This window comes from Anomaloglossus baeobatrachus, chromosome 7, assembly GCF_048569485.1.
Source record: "Anomaloglossus baeobatrachus isolate aAnoBae1 chromosome 7, aAnoBae1.hap1, whole genome shotgun sequence".
Lineage (NCBI taxonomy): Eukaryota > Metazoa > Chordata > Amphibia > Anura > Aromobatidae > Anomaloglossus > Anomaloglossus baeobatrachus.
In genome coordinates, this window is record NC_134359.1 from 101,315,281 (window position 1) to 101,332,538 (window position 17,258).

The 17,258-nt window shown below is 43.9% G+C and overlaps 1 protein-coding gene across 1 annotated transcript in view; it reads right to left on the minus strand.

Annotated features, from left to right (window-relative positions):
- SPAG16 (sperm associated antigen 16) overlaps positions 1 to 17,258 on the minus strand; it is a 1,446,914-nt gene that overhangs the window by 1,339,246 nt on the left and 90,410 nt on the right. Inside the window, exons 4-5 of the mRNA XM_075317532.1 lie at positions 10,066 to 10,193; positions 4,303 to 4,440 (exon numbers count right to left, since the gene is read on the minus strand). Of these exons, the coding sequence (XP_075173647.1) occupies positions 4,303 to 4,440; positions 10,066 to 10,193 (266 nt within the window). The remainder of the gene's footprint in view (positions 1 to 4,302; positions 4,441 to 10,065; positions 10,194 to 17,258) is intronic.

Sequence of the window (17,258 nt, forward strand, 5' to 3'; positions counted from 1 at the left end):
TAACGGATAAAATGGATCCGGCGCTGGATCCGTTTTATTCCCATTGATTTGTATTAGCTCCGGATTGCGCCTGATGGCCTTGCGTTGCATCTGGCTTCTGCCGGATCCATCGTAATTGGCTAATGTGGTGGCCGGATGGAACGTCTCTTGTAACGTTTTTTTTAACTGAGCATGCTCCAATTTTTTGTAAAAAAACGGATCCAGCAAAAAATTGGACAAAACGGATGCAAACACAGATGCGCCGGATCCGTTTTTTGATGGCTCCAGTATACTGGATCCGTAAAAAAAAAAGGGATCCGGCGCATCCGTTTTTGCATATTCTGCACCGGATCCGTTGCATCAGGCACACGCCGGATTGATGCCAAAAAACTGATGTGTGAAAGTAGCCGTAGTTGAACAAATCTGCTTTGTAGTTCTTGTTCTTGTAGCCACTGACTCTTCCACTATCACCAGCATTGCTCATGGCGGGAATACGATGAGGCCTGGTGACCTAAGCAGAAGTCGCAGGAGCAGACTCTGGTGGAAACGTTACAAATGAGGTCTTTGAGATGACTGTGCATGTGCCACCTAGGATACTATAGCTCAGCTAAGACCTCAATATGGGCAGGCTACGGCCACAGCAATGACAGCGCTGGTGTGAGATTTCAAACTGAAAAAGCTAGTCACTAAAATAGCAGTGACTGGTCATTCACAGACCGGAAGCAGACGGGGTAAATGCATTACACAGTTACGGATGAGAAGACCCAGTCCCTGTGCACTTGAAACTAATTAGCAGATCTTTTTAAATAGTGATGATAGAAGAACTACAAAGCAGATTTCTTCAAGTAAGGCAGTGTTCCCAATTGCAGACCTCAATAGCCACCAACAGATCATGTTTTCAGGATTTCCTTACAATGTGCAATACAGGGTAATATTGTGGTACCGTGTTAGTATTTCAATTAATTTTTCTGGCTATGTCCCAAGAATGACAAAAGTATTTTAGGAGTGATACCTTTATAGGCTAACCAGAAAAATTATATTAGCAAGCTTTCAGAGCACAAAGGCTCCTTCTTCAGGCAAATTACGAAAAAAAAAAAATTTGTAATTGCCTGAAGAAGGATCCTTTGTGCTCTGAAAGCTTGCTAATATAATTTTTCTGGTTAGCCTATAAAGGTATCACTCCTAAAATACTTTTGTCATTCTTGGGACATAGTATTTCAGGATTTTCTTAGTATAGACAAGGTGTTAATTCCTTCACCTTTGCAATAATAAGGAATCCTGAAAACATGCACTGTTGGTGGCGTATGAGGTCTGGAGTTGGAAACACTAAAATAAAATATCAATGTAATCTGTTTTATGGCACCATTACAGCCATGTCTTTACTTTACACTACACGTTTGTGTTGACAGGTCCTCTTTAAATGCTGCAGATCAGTGTTTCCCAAACTGCAGTCATCCCAACAGATCATTTTTTCAGGAATATCTTACTATTGCACAGGTAAACCATTATCAATGCACCACCTGTGCAATACTAAAGAAATTGGGCACAAATATCTATAGATTGAATGAATAAAAGGAAACAGAGGGTGGAAGGGAAAATGTGGGCAAAGCTAAGATTTTCGTTGAGTTGCAGGAAATGTGTAGTTTTGAGAGAACACATCCACTCGGCCTCTCTTTGGGCCAGCTGTTGGCTGATATTGCCACCTCTAATTGATGGAGTAATGGTGTCAAATGCCCCTAACCTGAAGTGGAGAGGCATGACAATCATGATATTGCTTAAAATGTCTAGGTATGGTTTTAACTACTAACGAATTATTTTCTTGCTGGGCAGACATAATACCGATGACCTGTTTCTGTATCCTAATTTTGAGCTGTCTTGTAGTTAACCCAACATAAATTTTTGGATAGGGGCATATAGCATAGTACAGTTAGGTCCAGAAATATTTGGACAGTGACACAATTTTCGCGAGTTGGGCTCTGCATGCCCCCACATTGGATTTGAAATGAAACCTCTACAACAGAATTCAAGTGCAGATTGTAACGTTTAATTTGAAGGTTTGAACAAAAATATCTGATAGAAATTGTAGGAATTGTACACATTTCTTTACAAACACTCCACATTTTAGGAGGTCAAAAGTAATTGGACAAATAAACCAAACCCAAAAAAAAATTTTTTATTTTCAATATTTTGTTGCGAATCCTTTGGAGGTAATCACTGCCTTAAGTCCGGAACCCATGGACATCACCAAACGCTGGGTTTCCTCCTTCTTAATGCTTTGCCAGTGCCATTGAAAGCCATGCATGCTCATGCCATCACGTTGCCTCCACCATGTTTTACAGAGGATGTGGTGTGCCTTGGATCATGTGCCGTTCCCTTTCTTCTCCAAACTTTTTTCTTCCCATCATTCTGGTACAGGTTGATCTTGGTCTCATCTGTCCATAGAATACTTTTCCAGAACTGAGCTGGCTTCATGAGGTGTTTTTCAGCAAATTTAACTCTGGCCTGTCTATTTTTGCAATTGATGAATGGTTTGCATCTAGATGTGAACCCTTTGTATTTACTTTCATGGAGTCTTCTCTTTACTGTTGACTTAGAGACAGATACACCTACTTCACTGAGAGTGTTCTGGACTTCAGTTGATGTTGTGAACGGGTTCTTCTTCACCAAAGAAAGTATGCGGCGATCATCCACCACTGTTGTCATCCGTGGACGCCCAGGCCTTTTTGAGTTCCCAAGCTCACCAGTCAATTCCTTTTTTCTCAGAATGTACCCGACTGTTGATTTTGCTACTCCAAGCATGTCTGCTATCTCTCTGATGGATTTTTTCTTTTTTTTCAGCCTCAGGATGTTCTGCTTCACCTCAATTGAGAGTTCCTTAGACCGCATGTTGTCTGGTCACAGCAACAGCTTCCAAATGCAAAACCACACACCTGTAATCAACCCCAGACCTTTTAACTACTTCATTGATTACAGGTTAACGAGGGAGACGCCTTCAGAGTTAATTGCAGCCCTTAGAGTCCCTTGTCCAATTACTTTTGGTCCCTTGAAAAAGAGGAGGCTATGCATTACAGAGCTATGATTCCTAAACCCTTTCTCCGATTTGGATGTGAAAACTCTCATATTGCAGCTGGGAGTGTGCACTTTCAGCCCATATTATATATATAATTGTATTTCTGAACATGTTTTTGAAAACAGCTAAAATAACAAAACTTGTGTCACTGTCCAAATATTTCTGGACCTAACTGTATATAACAAACTTGGGAGGAAGAGTGTGGTCAGCGTCCAGCATATAGTCCAGGAGAAAATAGTTTGTAAAAACAACATTTTATTGAAGATCCATTAAATTAAGCATGTGGAGAAAAATATGTACCATCTGTGCTGGTTTTCTACTGTCACGTGAGCTGCAACTCTCCTGTGCAACTGTCTTTTACCTTTGCTCTTAGTATTTTGTGCAGTCTATGAATAAGGACCATTTGTTCGAAACACGTAACTTGTCTGCCATTATTGGTTTTTTGCACTTATTTTAATGGATCTTCAATAAAACCTTGCTTTTACAAACCATTCTCTCCTGGACATATATGCTGGATGCTGACCATGCTTTTCCCTCTGATTGCTGTGGACACATGTTCCTTGCATCGTCCTTAGAGTACTGATTCCATCAACGGATATCGGTGAACTGGATACTTTATTATACTTTTTCTTTTTTCATTTTCTATAACAAACTTGGGCAGTAAATCCATAGGAATGCTCTATGTTCAGGCACACCACTTAACTCCCATAGGGTGTGCAGTTACTGCGATGTACAGAATTGTCCCAAAAAATGGTAGGTTCATTGTTGTAGTGGCTGTGAACACATTTTTTGGGAAATATAACCATTACTTTTGTTGCACTGGCACTTTAATGATATGACTACTTACCTGTGGTTTATATTATGATACCTGTTTTTGGATTCTGGCTTAATTTCTATTGTGTACATCCACTTTTTACCCCATTTTTGTCTTTCAATAAAATACAAATATATTTTTTATTAATACTTATGGACTATATGGTCTGTTTCTTCCTGTTTGTGATGTATTAGATACTACGGTAGATATATAGAATATTTATGTTGGGCATGGGAACCAGAACCATACAGGTAGTCATGTCTACTGACCTGCTATTAAAGTACATTTATGTAAAATTAAAAAAATCAATGCAACTGGAAAAATATAATAAAACATCAACCTCTTTCAACTTCTACTTTTAGAAGTTAAAGATACTGATCCTCATCTAAGGTGGAACAAGTTGCATCTGATTAACTTCTGTAGAATAAGTAGTTTGCACCTTGCAGCAAGTTTGTAGGTTTCCACTTCTTTCTTCAAACTCTTTATCTCAGAGTCTAGCATCTGGTTGTGAGCGTAAACATCTGGGACAAAACCAACAGCTTCTGGCTGCAGGAGGCCTTTCTGCATCATTTCATACCTAAAGGAATAACAAGTAAGTGTCATTATTCTCTGTGACAATGAAAAACGTATTATAGGCCAGAACTATCCAAATTTAGCAAAATATTAACCAGTTATTACTAGTAGAGATGAGCGAATAGTAAAATATTTGGGTTCAGATTATTTGTGCCGAATAATTTCTACTATTTATGAATTCTTAATTGAAGAGAGAGAAAACGAGTTTTTAAGGTGCAAAAGGATAACAAATTTTTATTAAATACAGGTGGGGGGAATCCAAACAGTCATAAAAACATCTAAAAACATAGATGGCGGTTATCCCCTACATTGGGGCATGGTACATAGATTAGATTGTAAGTACATACAGCATATGGAACACACGTGCTTGATAGTGTGGAAAAGCACCTGGGTGTTAATTCATATGGGCCACACAGACAAAGAATAACAGCACAACAACAGACAGAATTACTAAAGTGATTATCACAAAGTCACAGAGCGTGTCTATATCAGACATAACAACCTCATATGTGCAAAAGCACTAATGAGTATAGTGTTTAGAGCGCTCTCAGATCAGACTGCTGATGAAGTATGAGGCATAAAAAACTTTGTAGCCACAATGGGATTATGAAACCCCAGTCAGAGCCCACACACATAAAGCACAGTGTATCAAAAGACCATTACCACTTCGACCACGTGAGGAGGGAGAGCCGCCAGTCACTGCAGCCTCAGGAAGACCTACGTACGTTTCGATATTACTATATTAAATCTTCGTCAGGGAGGAGGCATGAGGTGCACTCCCTCCCTTGTCGCTGGCTTTTAAATGTATCGCAGTGATTGCCGCGGACCCGGAAGTCTCGCTCGCGGCAATCACACCCGGCGCCGCACGAGAGACCGCGAGATGACAGCCGTCACGTCAACTTCGCGCATGCGCGGGAGCGGGGACGCGTCACCAAGGCTCCCGCGCATGCGCGCAACGTATAGACGGCCCCAACTACGCGCAAACGAGCGGCACCAGATGAGATCGCACCGAGACAGCCGGATACCACGGCAAGTGTAAACAAATCACTCCATAATATGAAATAGCATAATAGCATTTAGCAAGAAGGTGACAAAACGTCGCGTGGAGAGATCCGTCTTTAGTTGTTCAAATAATTTGATAGGGATGATGAATCTCAATCATCGAGCATGCAGTCACTTTCTGGGTCCTAAAGAGGAACATGCATAAGTCAATAAACAAGCCAGACCAATAGGGAGGGATGCACAAAAATTGAGGCAGATTAAAAACAGTTAAAAAAGTTAAAAACATAAATAAGAAGACAAAGGATACAGGTGAAGGAGCGAATGGCAAATCAGAATGGACAACAGATATAACCCCAAAATGGAAAACAAAATTTGTCTATATGTATGTTGTCCTTTATATAGAGAGATGATCATAAGTACCATAATATCACAGAGTTATTCAAATAGAACACCTTACAAGGAGGCAGACTATACAAAGTCAAGGGAATGTCCTACACTACAAAAAAGGGGCATAACTCACTGATTCATTTAGGCCCTTAGGGGCCAGTGTGTCCAGGGTCACTATCCACTTGGTCTCACACTGCGCCAAGCGTTTTTTAAGATCACCACCCCTGATTCCTCCAGTTACCACGTCAATCCCTCTTATCTTCAATTTTGAGGGGTCACAGGAGTGATGTGATCTAAAATGCCTGGGCAGTGTTTTGAGTAATGTGGGGTCCACCTCTGTTTTGGCCGCAGCAATGTCCCTCACATGCTCCCTGACCCTAATGCGGAGCTCCCTAGAAGTGAGTCCCACATAGGTCAGGGGGCATGTGCATGTTGCAAAGTACACCACATGTGTAGTTGCACACGTGATGTAATGTTTGATGTTATAGGTTTTCTGTCCATCAGATGAACAAAATGTTTGACTACGAAGGACATTGCAGCATGCCACACAGTGGCCACAGGGAAAACAACCCTGTAAAGGACCGTGAGAACCAAAATGGTTAATCCGAGGTGGAACATAGTGGCTCTGGACTAGTATGTCCCTCAAATTCCTTGCTCTCCTAGATGTCATAAGGGGATTCTGGGTAAGCACACTAGCCAAAATAGGGTCGGTCATCAACACCGGCCAGTGTTTTTTCAAAATCCGGCGTATAGTCTCCCATTCCTGACTGTGTGTTCCAATGAACCGTACCGCGGTATCACGTTCTGCCATTTTCTTCGGGGCAACAGTGAGTAGTTGCAGTCGGGGGGTAGTTTTAGCCCGATTATAACCCGCCCTAATGCTCCTACCACTGTATCCCCTCTCACGGAAACGCTCCCTGAGATCGGCCGACTGAGCCTCAAAACTATCATTAGAAGAGCAAATTCGCCTCATCCTCAGATATTGTCCGGTGGGAATGGCACGAATTGTAGATGGATTATGGTCAGATGTAGCATGTAGCAGAGCATTGACGGAAGTCGTCTTACGAAAGACGTCCGTCTGGATCACTCCCCTCTGATCCACCTTAATCAAGATGTCAAGGAAGTCTATCCTATGTCTGCTACTTTTATAGGTGAGTTTAATGTTAAAATCATTAATATTTAGTTGTTTCATAAAAAGATCAAGCTGCTCCGCCGCTCCCTGCCACACAAACAAAACATCGTCTATGTATCTAAGCCAACATTTATGAATTCTTCACGAATAACGAACCAATACAAGTCAATGGTAAATATGAATAATTTTCCGAAGGACCTTGGAAGTTGGTCTGGGAAGGCAGTAAAAAATGCTGAAATGGATGGAAAAGTGTTGAAACTGAATGGGAACAGCATGGGGAAGATGTCTGGATGAATTTCTCACTCACATTTGGTTTCTGGGAATAATGTTGTTAGAGTATTACTAGGATTAAAGCAGGTGAATACTTACTAAGATTCCCTGCGGCTGTCACAATACTTCTGGCTCCGCTCATTAGAGTTCTTGAATATTCACTGCTTCCCCCGCCCACCCTGTGTGCTGGTGTCTGTAATTGGTTGCCCTCACAGTAATTGTGTGGGTCCCCAAAGTGGAGTGTAAAAATAAATAAATAAGTTGGAAAAATGGCGTAGGGTCCCTTGTACGTATATTGATACCCAGTGCAGACAACTACAGGCTGTAGCCCCCAGCTGTGCGCGTTATCTTCACAGTGAGGTCACTGGAGTTCACACTTGGAGCTCCGCACTGCCCTCAGTGCAAGTTGAACCAGCTACTCTCAGTGAAAATAGAACCCACTGTCAGATCGCAGGACTGTTGGATTGTGGGAAATGGCCACACAGCAATCTGGCAGCAGGTTCAACTTTCACTGAGGGCAGTGGGGAGTCTCGAGTGTGAACTGCCGGGTTGCTGGACTTGTGTGGCTCCGTGTCCCGCAATCCGCCAGTCTGGCAAAGGGTTCACCGGTGGTCACACTTGGTACTCCCTGCTGCCCTCAGTGTGTCCCAGAAGCTGCAGTGAGTGGTCGCATTTTCCATCACTGTGGCTACTAGATGCAGCAGACCTGGGATCGTTGTGTTTGTCAGACCTGCGAGGGTGTTTTTGTGGTTAATAAATTGGTGAAAGGCAGTGTCTTTTTATTTATTTTTTTTAAATAAAGGATTTTTGTGTTTTTGTGGGTTTTTTTTTCTTTTTACTTACAGGGTTGGTAATGGGGAGGTCTCATAAACACCTCTCCATTACCAATCCAGAGCTCGATGGCAGCTGTGATTTTTGACAAATCACACCTGACCTCAACCTCATAAATTATCTCACTTGCCACTGCAACAGGGCAATCGGGATGAGCTGGGTAAAGTGACACATTTGGTACATCTAATGGATGCTCAACAGTTAAGGGGGCTTTACACGCTACAATATCATTAATGTTTTATCGTCGGGGTCACGTTGTTAGTGACGCACATCCGGCGTCATTGACGATATCGCAGCGTGTGACACTTACCAGCGACCTTAAGCGACCTCAAAAATGGTGAAAATTGTTCACCATGGAGAGGTTGTCCCAAAACCAAAAATCGGTAATGGTTGATTATTGATGTGGTTCGTCGCTCCTGCGGCGCACACATCGCTGTGTGTGACACCACAGGAGCGAGGAACATCTCCTTATCTGCCGCCGGCCGCATTGAGGAAGGAAGGAGGCGGGGGGATGTTACGTTCCGCTCATCACCGCCCCTCCGCTTTGATTGGCCGGCCACTTAGTGACGTCGCGGTGACATCGCTATGATGCCAAATGTCCCCCCCCCTTGAGGGAGGGATTGTTCGGCAGTCACAGCGACACCACCAACCAGGTAAGTGTGTGTGACGCTGCCGTAGCGATAATGTTCGCTGCGGCAGCGATCACACGGAATCGCATGCACGACGGAGGCGGGTGCTTTTGCGTACGATATCGCTAGTAATTGCTAGCAATATTGTAACGTGTAAAGCCCGCTTTAGTTTCTGATGTGGGATTTTTCATGTAGCAAGTGAATGAGATTAGGTAAAATCCTAGAACTAAAAGCCCTCTAACACACTAACATAACATTGGCCAACTCACGAATGACGACAGATTTGGTCAACAGCCAAAGGTGTACAGTATCTGTGTACTGGCCGAATAATTGCCAGGGATGATGTCAATCGTGGATGTTTGATTTCCGACTCCCGATTGCATAATTCTGTCGTAGATAATCCGGCCCGCTGACATGAAATAGGCTAGCATAGACAACACAATAATGCTCGGCCAAATGAGCCCTCCTGTTTATGGGAGAGTCAGCTAAGATGGCGATTGATCAGATGATTGGCAAAAGCATTATTTGGCCAACAGCCATCAAAAGATGTATGGCCGGCTTAAAACATTGTGTGTGCAGTCGACCTACATGGGAATCTAGTCAATTTATGTTTTACCCAAAAATAATCATAGAGAGCACCCAAATAGTCACAACCTCTTTAACTGGTAAATACCATAGTACTCCTATTCTTGATACTAGTGGTGACTCAGTAGTCAGATCTGTACTATGTGATGGGAAAGCCCATTTAAAAAGGATAATATTTTATGAATGGATATAGTATTTTAAACTCTACCAATGACAACTAGGTTAAAACAGAAATCTGTATAAGTTATTGAGCGTCATATTCGAGTCCCCTCTATTTTACTTTGTAGATACTGTATACAAATGAAATGTTCTAGCAAGCCTGTGATCCGACTAGAGTGAATGCCACTGGCACATTATCTCAGGGCAGCGATCCATGCTCCCTCTGGCATGTGGCATCTGTTTCCTCTGGAACCAAGCACTGTGCTAGTAACATAGTACCATCTCTCACAGATTGTACGCTAGCTGTCTGCCAAACCAAAAGGAGATGCAGCAATACACAGATTCATTTTCTCGCTGCACACGTTCCATACAATAATGTGCATGCTTTAAGTACAAGGTTTAGTCCTTGAAAAGTTTTTCTCTCTCAAGTAAAGCAAGTTTGAAAATGTTTCTTCTGCCAAGTTGTTTCTACCTAGTGATTTTATGGTACTAAATCTTGTTGCCAACCAATATTTTTCTCATTATTTTTTCTGCATCTGCTAGAGTTCAGTAATAACGACAATGTAATGGCGAGCCTTAAACAATTTCCCTGGCTTTTAGGACCATCAGAAGTTTCACAGATAAGTAAACCTACCATTCTGTCTGAAAGCATTCCAAGGTTTTCATCATCCCCATTTTAATCAGAAAATTGCGAAGAAAATCATCCACTACTTCAGGCCTGTGAGACACAGGTCGCTGGGGGGAAAGAGGGGATCCTTGAGACTGTAAAAAAGAAAAAAATAAGACAATAAATGGGTTTGCCAGAGTGAAAATATCAGACGCAAATTATTATGTTATACTTTTTCAGGTGTTTTGACATTGTTTTGATTCAGAACAGGTATTCACACTGTGGCCAGAAGGTATCATCTACACCACATCATCTGTATCACAAATACGCATAAGTTATCTTGAAAATTACAATTATTATGAACAATACATTAATTGTTGATGCTCGACTGTAATTTAAAGGGGTTGTCCATTACTCGGACCCTTTCAATCAGTCTACTTTCCTCATGTAAAATCTGAACAGATACACTCACCTCCGGTGTAAGGACTGTTCCAGTGATGTTGTCGTCTTCTCTCCCAGTGCTCACATTGTGTCACGTGAGCCCTGTAGCCCATCAGTGGCCGCTTCACTCTCACTTCCTTCAGATGTAACAGACATCTGGATGAGACCAGAGAGCAGGAGAAGCTCTCACTTCTAGGTTTCAGTTTTGGCTAAAGCAGTGTTTCTCCACTCCAGTCCTCAAGACCCACCAACAGATCTTGTTTTCAGGTTTTCCTCAATCAGGTTTTCAGGATTTCCTTAATGCTGCACATGTGATAGAATTATTTCCTGTCTAATATTGAGGAAAACCTAAAAACATGATCTGTTGGTGGGTCTTGAAAACTGGAGTTGAGAAATATTGGTCTAAAGAAAGTGAATGCGAAGTGGCTGCTGATTGGCTACAGGGCTACAACAGTACTCGCATCGGAAGTGAGTATGGCGGTTATTATTTCATATGGGGAAATAAGATATTGAGAATGGTTTGTCTGAGTAGTGGGCAACCCCTTTAAGAAACCAATAGGACTGGAAAGGGCATGATGAACTGATGAGTGTTAACATTTTTCAAGTGGAAGGTACACATGACATATTGTTTTCTCATTTGCCTCCGTGACAGCATAAGCATGACGGAGTGAAATCACTTGACGGAGTGCAATTCATATCACAACCACTAGGTGGGCACACAAGCACATAGAATAAACCTCTCTGGTCATCTCACACCACAAATTTTGAAATATTTTGAGCTAAGAGCTAAGGTAAGGAACGGCTTTTCTATATGTCAACTTACATACCAACATGAGCCCAAATCAGAATTTTAATGTGCCACCTCAAAACGCAACAAGTTGTGTGTAATGCCTTGTAATCTGGGCAACTGTAGAATACCAGAAACGTCTCCTGCAAAGCTCCTAAAAGCACAGGTCCACCTGTTCTTCCACAGTTAAAGCACCACTCAAGCGTTTTTTTTTTTACTTTTAGCAATGGAGTGGCTCTTTTAATCTAAGTCACCTACTCCCTGTCATATACTTACCTTCTGACTTCTTCACCTTTTACCGACGCAGCTTCAGTCCTGCGGCGCTATCTTGTACTCTTAAGTTCTGAATGGCCAGAAGTCAGAAATTATGTCACAAGCTCTCAATACAAGTCTATGAGAACCAGAATGAGACCAGAACTAGGTTCTCATAGACTTGTATTGAGATGTGATCTCCTGCATGTGAAACACAGGAGTTGCCATCAGGTCATAAACCATCGGAGACCGACTGGAGTGATGCTGGAAAAAGATGAAAATGGCCACAGGTAATTTATAAGACAGGGGGCATGAGACTTACATTAATAGCACCACTCCAGTGGTTCAATTCCAAAAATAATGCTGGAATGGTGCTTCAAAATTTCATCAAGAGCCCGGACCAGCATAAAGCAGACGGTAAGCTTTGGTAAATGGAAATGGCAACAGATTTCACAATACAAACTCAATACGTTTTTAAAAGAACTCATTAAGCTGATATACTTACTTTCAAAATTCATGGCAGAATGGATGCATAATGTCACACAGTGTTTAGCAATTAACTCGCCGAGTGTCATGGAAGCATCAAGACGCTGCACAGACTACAGATTCTGACATTCCATACTGTACTTTTTCTGGTGCTTCTGAGTTGCACAAACAGGCTCGAACATCAACCAGCTGTGTGCTCAATAATGATCGTGCTAGCAAGAGTTAATTTCTGCTAGCTTGCTGGTTATCTTTTGGATCACATGTTGTGTGTAACCTATCACAGTTGCTTCCCACCTTTTTAAGATTGAGAAATCTGTAATCCCATGCCAACTATAGCTTTTGCTAATTGGATCTGTATGTCGTTGAGTTCCAGTAACTGGTGATTTGCTGCGTGTTCCTTGGTGTGCTGTGGAATTCCTCGTCGTATGGTTATTTTTTCCCTGCTCTTTACTTTCCTCCTTATTATTTGTTGTCTGATAACTCTGTATGAGAGAGCTGTGTGGTAGAGTTTTGGTTTCCCGTTTCTATATATCTGTGGGTTCAACCACTCCTATCCCGGCCCTTACCTGGGGTGGGCGAGAGGGGGTACTAGACCAGGGCTGGCCAGGAGCAGGGCAAGGAAGGCGGCCCAGACATCATCACCATTAGACGTATCTCTGGGAGTAGGGCCAGCTAGAACTTACTAGCCTGAGGACCAGTCTAAGGGGTACTTTGCACACTACGACATCGTAGCTGCGATGTCGGTGGGGTCAAATCGAAAGTGACGCACATCCGGCGTCGCTGTCGATGTCGTATTGTGTAAATCCTTTTACATACGATTAACGAGCGCAAAAGCGTCGTTATTGTATGATCGGGGTAGGGTCCGACATTTCCATAATTTAGCAGCAGCGACGGTACGATGTTGTTCCTCGTTCCAGCAGGCAGCACACATCGCTGTGTGTGAAGCCGTAGGAGCGAGGAACATCACCTTACCTGCGTCCTGGCTGCAATGCGGAAGGAAGGAGGTGGGCGGGATGTTTACGTCCCGCTCATCTCCGCCCCTCCGCTCCTATTGGCCACCTGCCGTGTGACGTCGCTGTGACGCCGCACGACCCGCCCCCTTAGGAAGGAGGCGGTTCGCCAGCCAGAGCGACGTCGCAGGGCAGGTAAGTGCATGTGAAGCTGCCGTAGCGATAATGTTCGCTACGGCAGCAATCACAAGATATCGCTGCTGCGACGGGGGCGGGTACTATCGCACTCGGCATCGCAAGCATCGGCTTGCGATGTCGTAGTGTGCAAAGTACCCCTAAGAGCGCTGATCCCCTATTATCCCCTCACTCCACGTGACACAAAACCATTTTTCCCTTCTGATATTAAAGTGAACATTTTTGTTAGAGATGGACTCCTAAAATGCTCATATATGAAATCTTCAGCAAAGATTCTAAAGCTATACTGTCATAGATTTCATAGTAAGTACACCTGCCTCATTAGGGCTGAGATCTACTGTATTTTATAATGTCATGGTTCTTTTTTAAAGAGTAAAATCAGTGCTATTCCTATTTTCTAATATTGCAACAGTTTGACTGAATGATGATGTGTAAGGGGCTCCCTGCCAGAGCAGCAATAAATGGAGAAGTGACAGCAGTATGGGCACTAATGGAACTATATTCTACCACCTCATATGGTGCAATAAGAGAGAAAAGGCTTACGACATGTTCCTTTATCTATTAATATCCAACAGCGGACACATTTATTAGAGCTTACAGCAGAGTAACTACACTTTCTACATCTATCCAGCAACTGTCTTCATCCTGTATTTACTGATTAATAGTCTGTATAACCATGCAATTTTGTCATGCTATTGGAGAAGCTCTTAAAATAGTAAGTTGTTTATCGCCTAAAATTCTTATAAAGTATCAGCTGAAAGCAAAGTTACCAATAAGACATTTCATTGCAGAGCATTGACTGCACTCAATGCCAATGGGTTAGATGCGGCTTTTGGGTATGTGCGGAAGCGGAAGAAAAATTCTGCACCTAAAAACTGCACCTTGTGGCCTAAAAACACATCTTGTGGCAGAAAAATTCATGCGTTTTTTGGTGTGTTTTTTGTGCTTTTTGTGCAATGCGTTTTTTTAGTGTAGTCAAAAGCTTGAAGGGCTAAAAAATGCAGAACAAAAATGCACAACGAACTGACAGGCTGCTTCTTTTTTGTGCACCCAAAACTGGAAGAAAAAAAGAAGCATTTCAGAATTCTTGTAGACTTTGCTGGGAGAAGGAGAGACATACAGTCTTTGGCCAACAAACTGCACCAAAATCTGTGGCAAAAACGCAACGTGAGCACAAGGCCTTTTAGTTTCTTTAGTTTCTTGAACTTAAATTATCAGGTAAACTTGCATATGTGAGACAGGAATAGTTGGACAAAAAAACAAAAATTATTTTAGCCTCACATATTCGATGTGTTTGTCAATGGTTTAAATATATACGGTATATACTACGAGGGGCTGCTGATAAAGGCCACGTCACACACAGAGATAAATCTTTGGCAGATCTGTGGTTGCAGTGAAACCATGGACATATTATTCCATTTGTACACAGCCACAAACCTGGCACTGATTGTCCACAATTTCACTGCAACCGCAGATTTCTCTCTGTGTGTGACAGGTCCTTTGCTTTATGATCCTTTTTTTTGTTTCTATGGTAACGAATGTTACAACACATGAAAGCCTTCTGTATCTAATATATGTTTTCAAAATTTTGTGTTTGTTACTTACGGCAACAGTGTTTTACACACTCGGGAAAACACAATGGCGGAGTCTAATGTTATATTCACAGCAACTGAGAGCAGAGGAGTGAAAAAATTCTTGCTTTTGCAAGGAAATTCCGCAAAGGATATTCAGGGTGATATGTCGCAGACATTGGGGGATCAATGCCCTTTATATTCCAAAGTTAAGAACTGGGTTGCCAAATTTAAAACGGACCACTTCAGCACCAATGATGAGGAACGTCCTGGACGACCGAGAGTGGTTGTTGTTCCGGAGATCGTCGATGCTGTGCACAACCTCATACTGGAGAATCAACAAATTTCAGCTAAAGCAATAGCAGACATCATGGGGATTTCCCGTGAACGTGTCTGGGTCACTATCCATGAACATTTGAACATGAGGAAGCTATCTGCAAAGTGGGTCCTCAAATTTTTAACAATAGATCGGAGAAGCATGCGAGTGATAACTTCACGGTCTATTTGTCAGAGTTTCCGGACTGATAAGAACTTCCTGGATCGACTGGTCACTATGGATGAGACCTGGATTTATTTGTATGACCCTGAAAACAAGGAGCAGTCAAAAGAGCGGAGGCACAGTGGTTCTCCTCGTCCAAAGAAGTTCAGGGTGCAAAAATTAGCCACTTAGGTGATGGTCAGGGCTGTGGAGTCGGTAAGCCAAAACTGCGACTCCGACTCCTCAATTTCCCTTGCACCGACTCCCACATATATTGCTTATAATTTAAGTGAAAAATGTATTGTAGTACAATGTGAACATAAGACATTTAATCATTTTTATGATACAATAATCAAGACATTGAGATAGAACATAAAATATATTTATTGGAATACTTTAGAACACAAAAAACTAATAAATTGTAAATATGTAATACCCGATGTAATATAGATTACATATCTATATCTATATAGATATATCTATCTCTATATCTATATATATATCTAATTGCCTTATTCTGTCTGTCTGTCTGTCTGTCTTGCTCCAAAATTGTGTCCTTACGGTGACAAACAGCGGATTGGCCGCTGGGCTCGCCATGGCCCCGCCCCCCCCACACGGATTGGCCTCTCGCCCCGGCCCCCTGCACGCATTGGCAACTCGGCCACGCCCCGCCCCCCTCACGCATTGCACGCTTGCTCTGGCCCCGCCCCCGCATGCATTCCCCGAACTGACTCCCAGGTGAGTGCTGTACCCCCGGTAGCCCACATCAGTGCACGCTGGCGTACGCTGGTGTGGGCTCCCGTGCGAGCGGGGGGCGGGGTACGCTGGTAACCATGGAACACATCGAGTAATATTGAAGCATGGTTACCAGCGTACACCGGCTCCCAGGTGAGCGCATCAAGGTCCTGCAGCGGCGGAATACACACACACGCACACACATAAGAACAGACACACACACATCAGATCACACTCACTCTCACACACACCTCACACACACATCAGATCGCATCCACACACTCACAACATCCCGTGATATCGCTTGCTTCTCGGCGGCGATACTGTGCAGTGAACTTCCAGGACCTGCCGGAGGATCACATGGCCGGAAGCATGTATCATCAGTGTGTGTGTGCATGTATGCGATCGGATGTGTGTGAGTGTGTTCTGATGTGTGAGTGTGTGTGTGTGAGTGTATGCGATCGGATCTGTGAGTGTCGGTAGAGGAGTACGGCGTGCAGCACAGCTGCTGGGACCACCCACCGGTGGGCACAGGAGAAGTGGGGTGTGTGTGTGAGTGTATGCGATCAGATGTGTGCGTGTATACTGTCTGATGTGTGACTGTGGAGCACGATGGGGAGTGCACAGCATGGGGGATGGAGCACGATGGGGAGTGCGCAGCATGGGGGATGGAGCATGATGGGGAGTGCGCAGAATGGGGGATGGAGCACGATGGGGAGTGCGCAGCATGGGGGATAGAGCACGATGGGGACGTGCGCAGCATGGGGGGATGGAGCACGATCGGGGAATGCGCAGCATGGGGGATGGAGCACGATGGGGGGTGCGCAGCATGGGGGATGGAGCACGATGGGGGGTGCGCAGCATGGGGGATGGAGCACGTTTGGGAGTGCGCAGCATGGGGATAGAGCACGATGGGGAGTGCGCAGCATGGGGGATGGAGCACGATGGGGAGTGCGCAGCATGGGGGATGGAGCACGATGGGGAGTGCGCAGCATGGGGGATGGAGCACAATGGGAGAGTGCGCAGTATGAGGGATGGAGCACAATGGGGAGTGCACAGCATGGGGATGGAGCACGATGGGGGGGTGCGCAGCATGGGGGATGGAGCACGATGGGGGGTGCACAGCATGGGAGATGGAGCACGATGGGGAGTGCGCAGCATGGGGGATGGAGCACAATGGGGGGGTGCGCAGCATGGGGGATGGAGCACGATGGGGGTGCGCAGCATGGGGGATGGAGCACGATGGGGGGTGCGCAGCATGGGGGATGGAGCACGATGGGGGTGTGCGCAGCATGGGGGATGGAGCACGATGGGGGGTGAGCAGC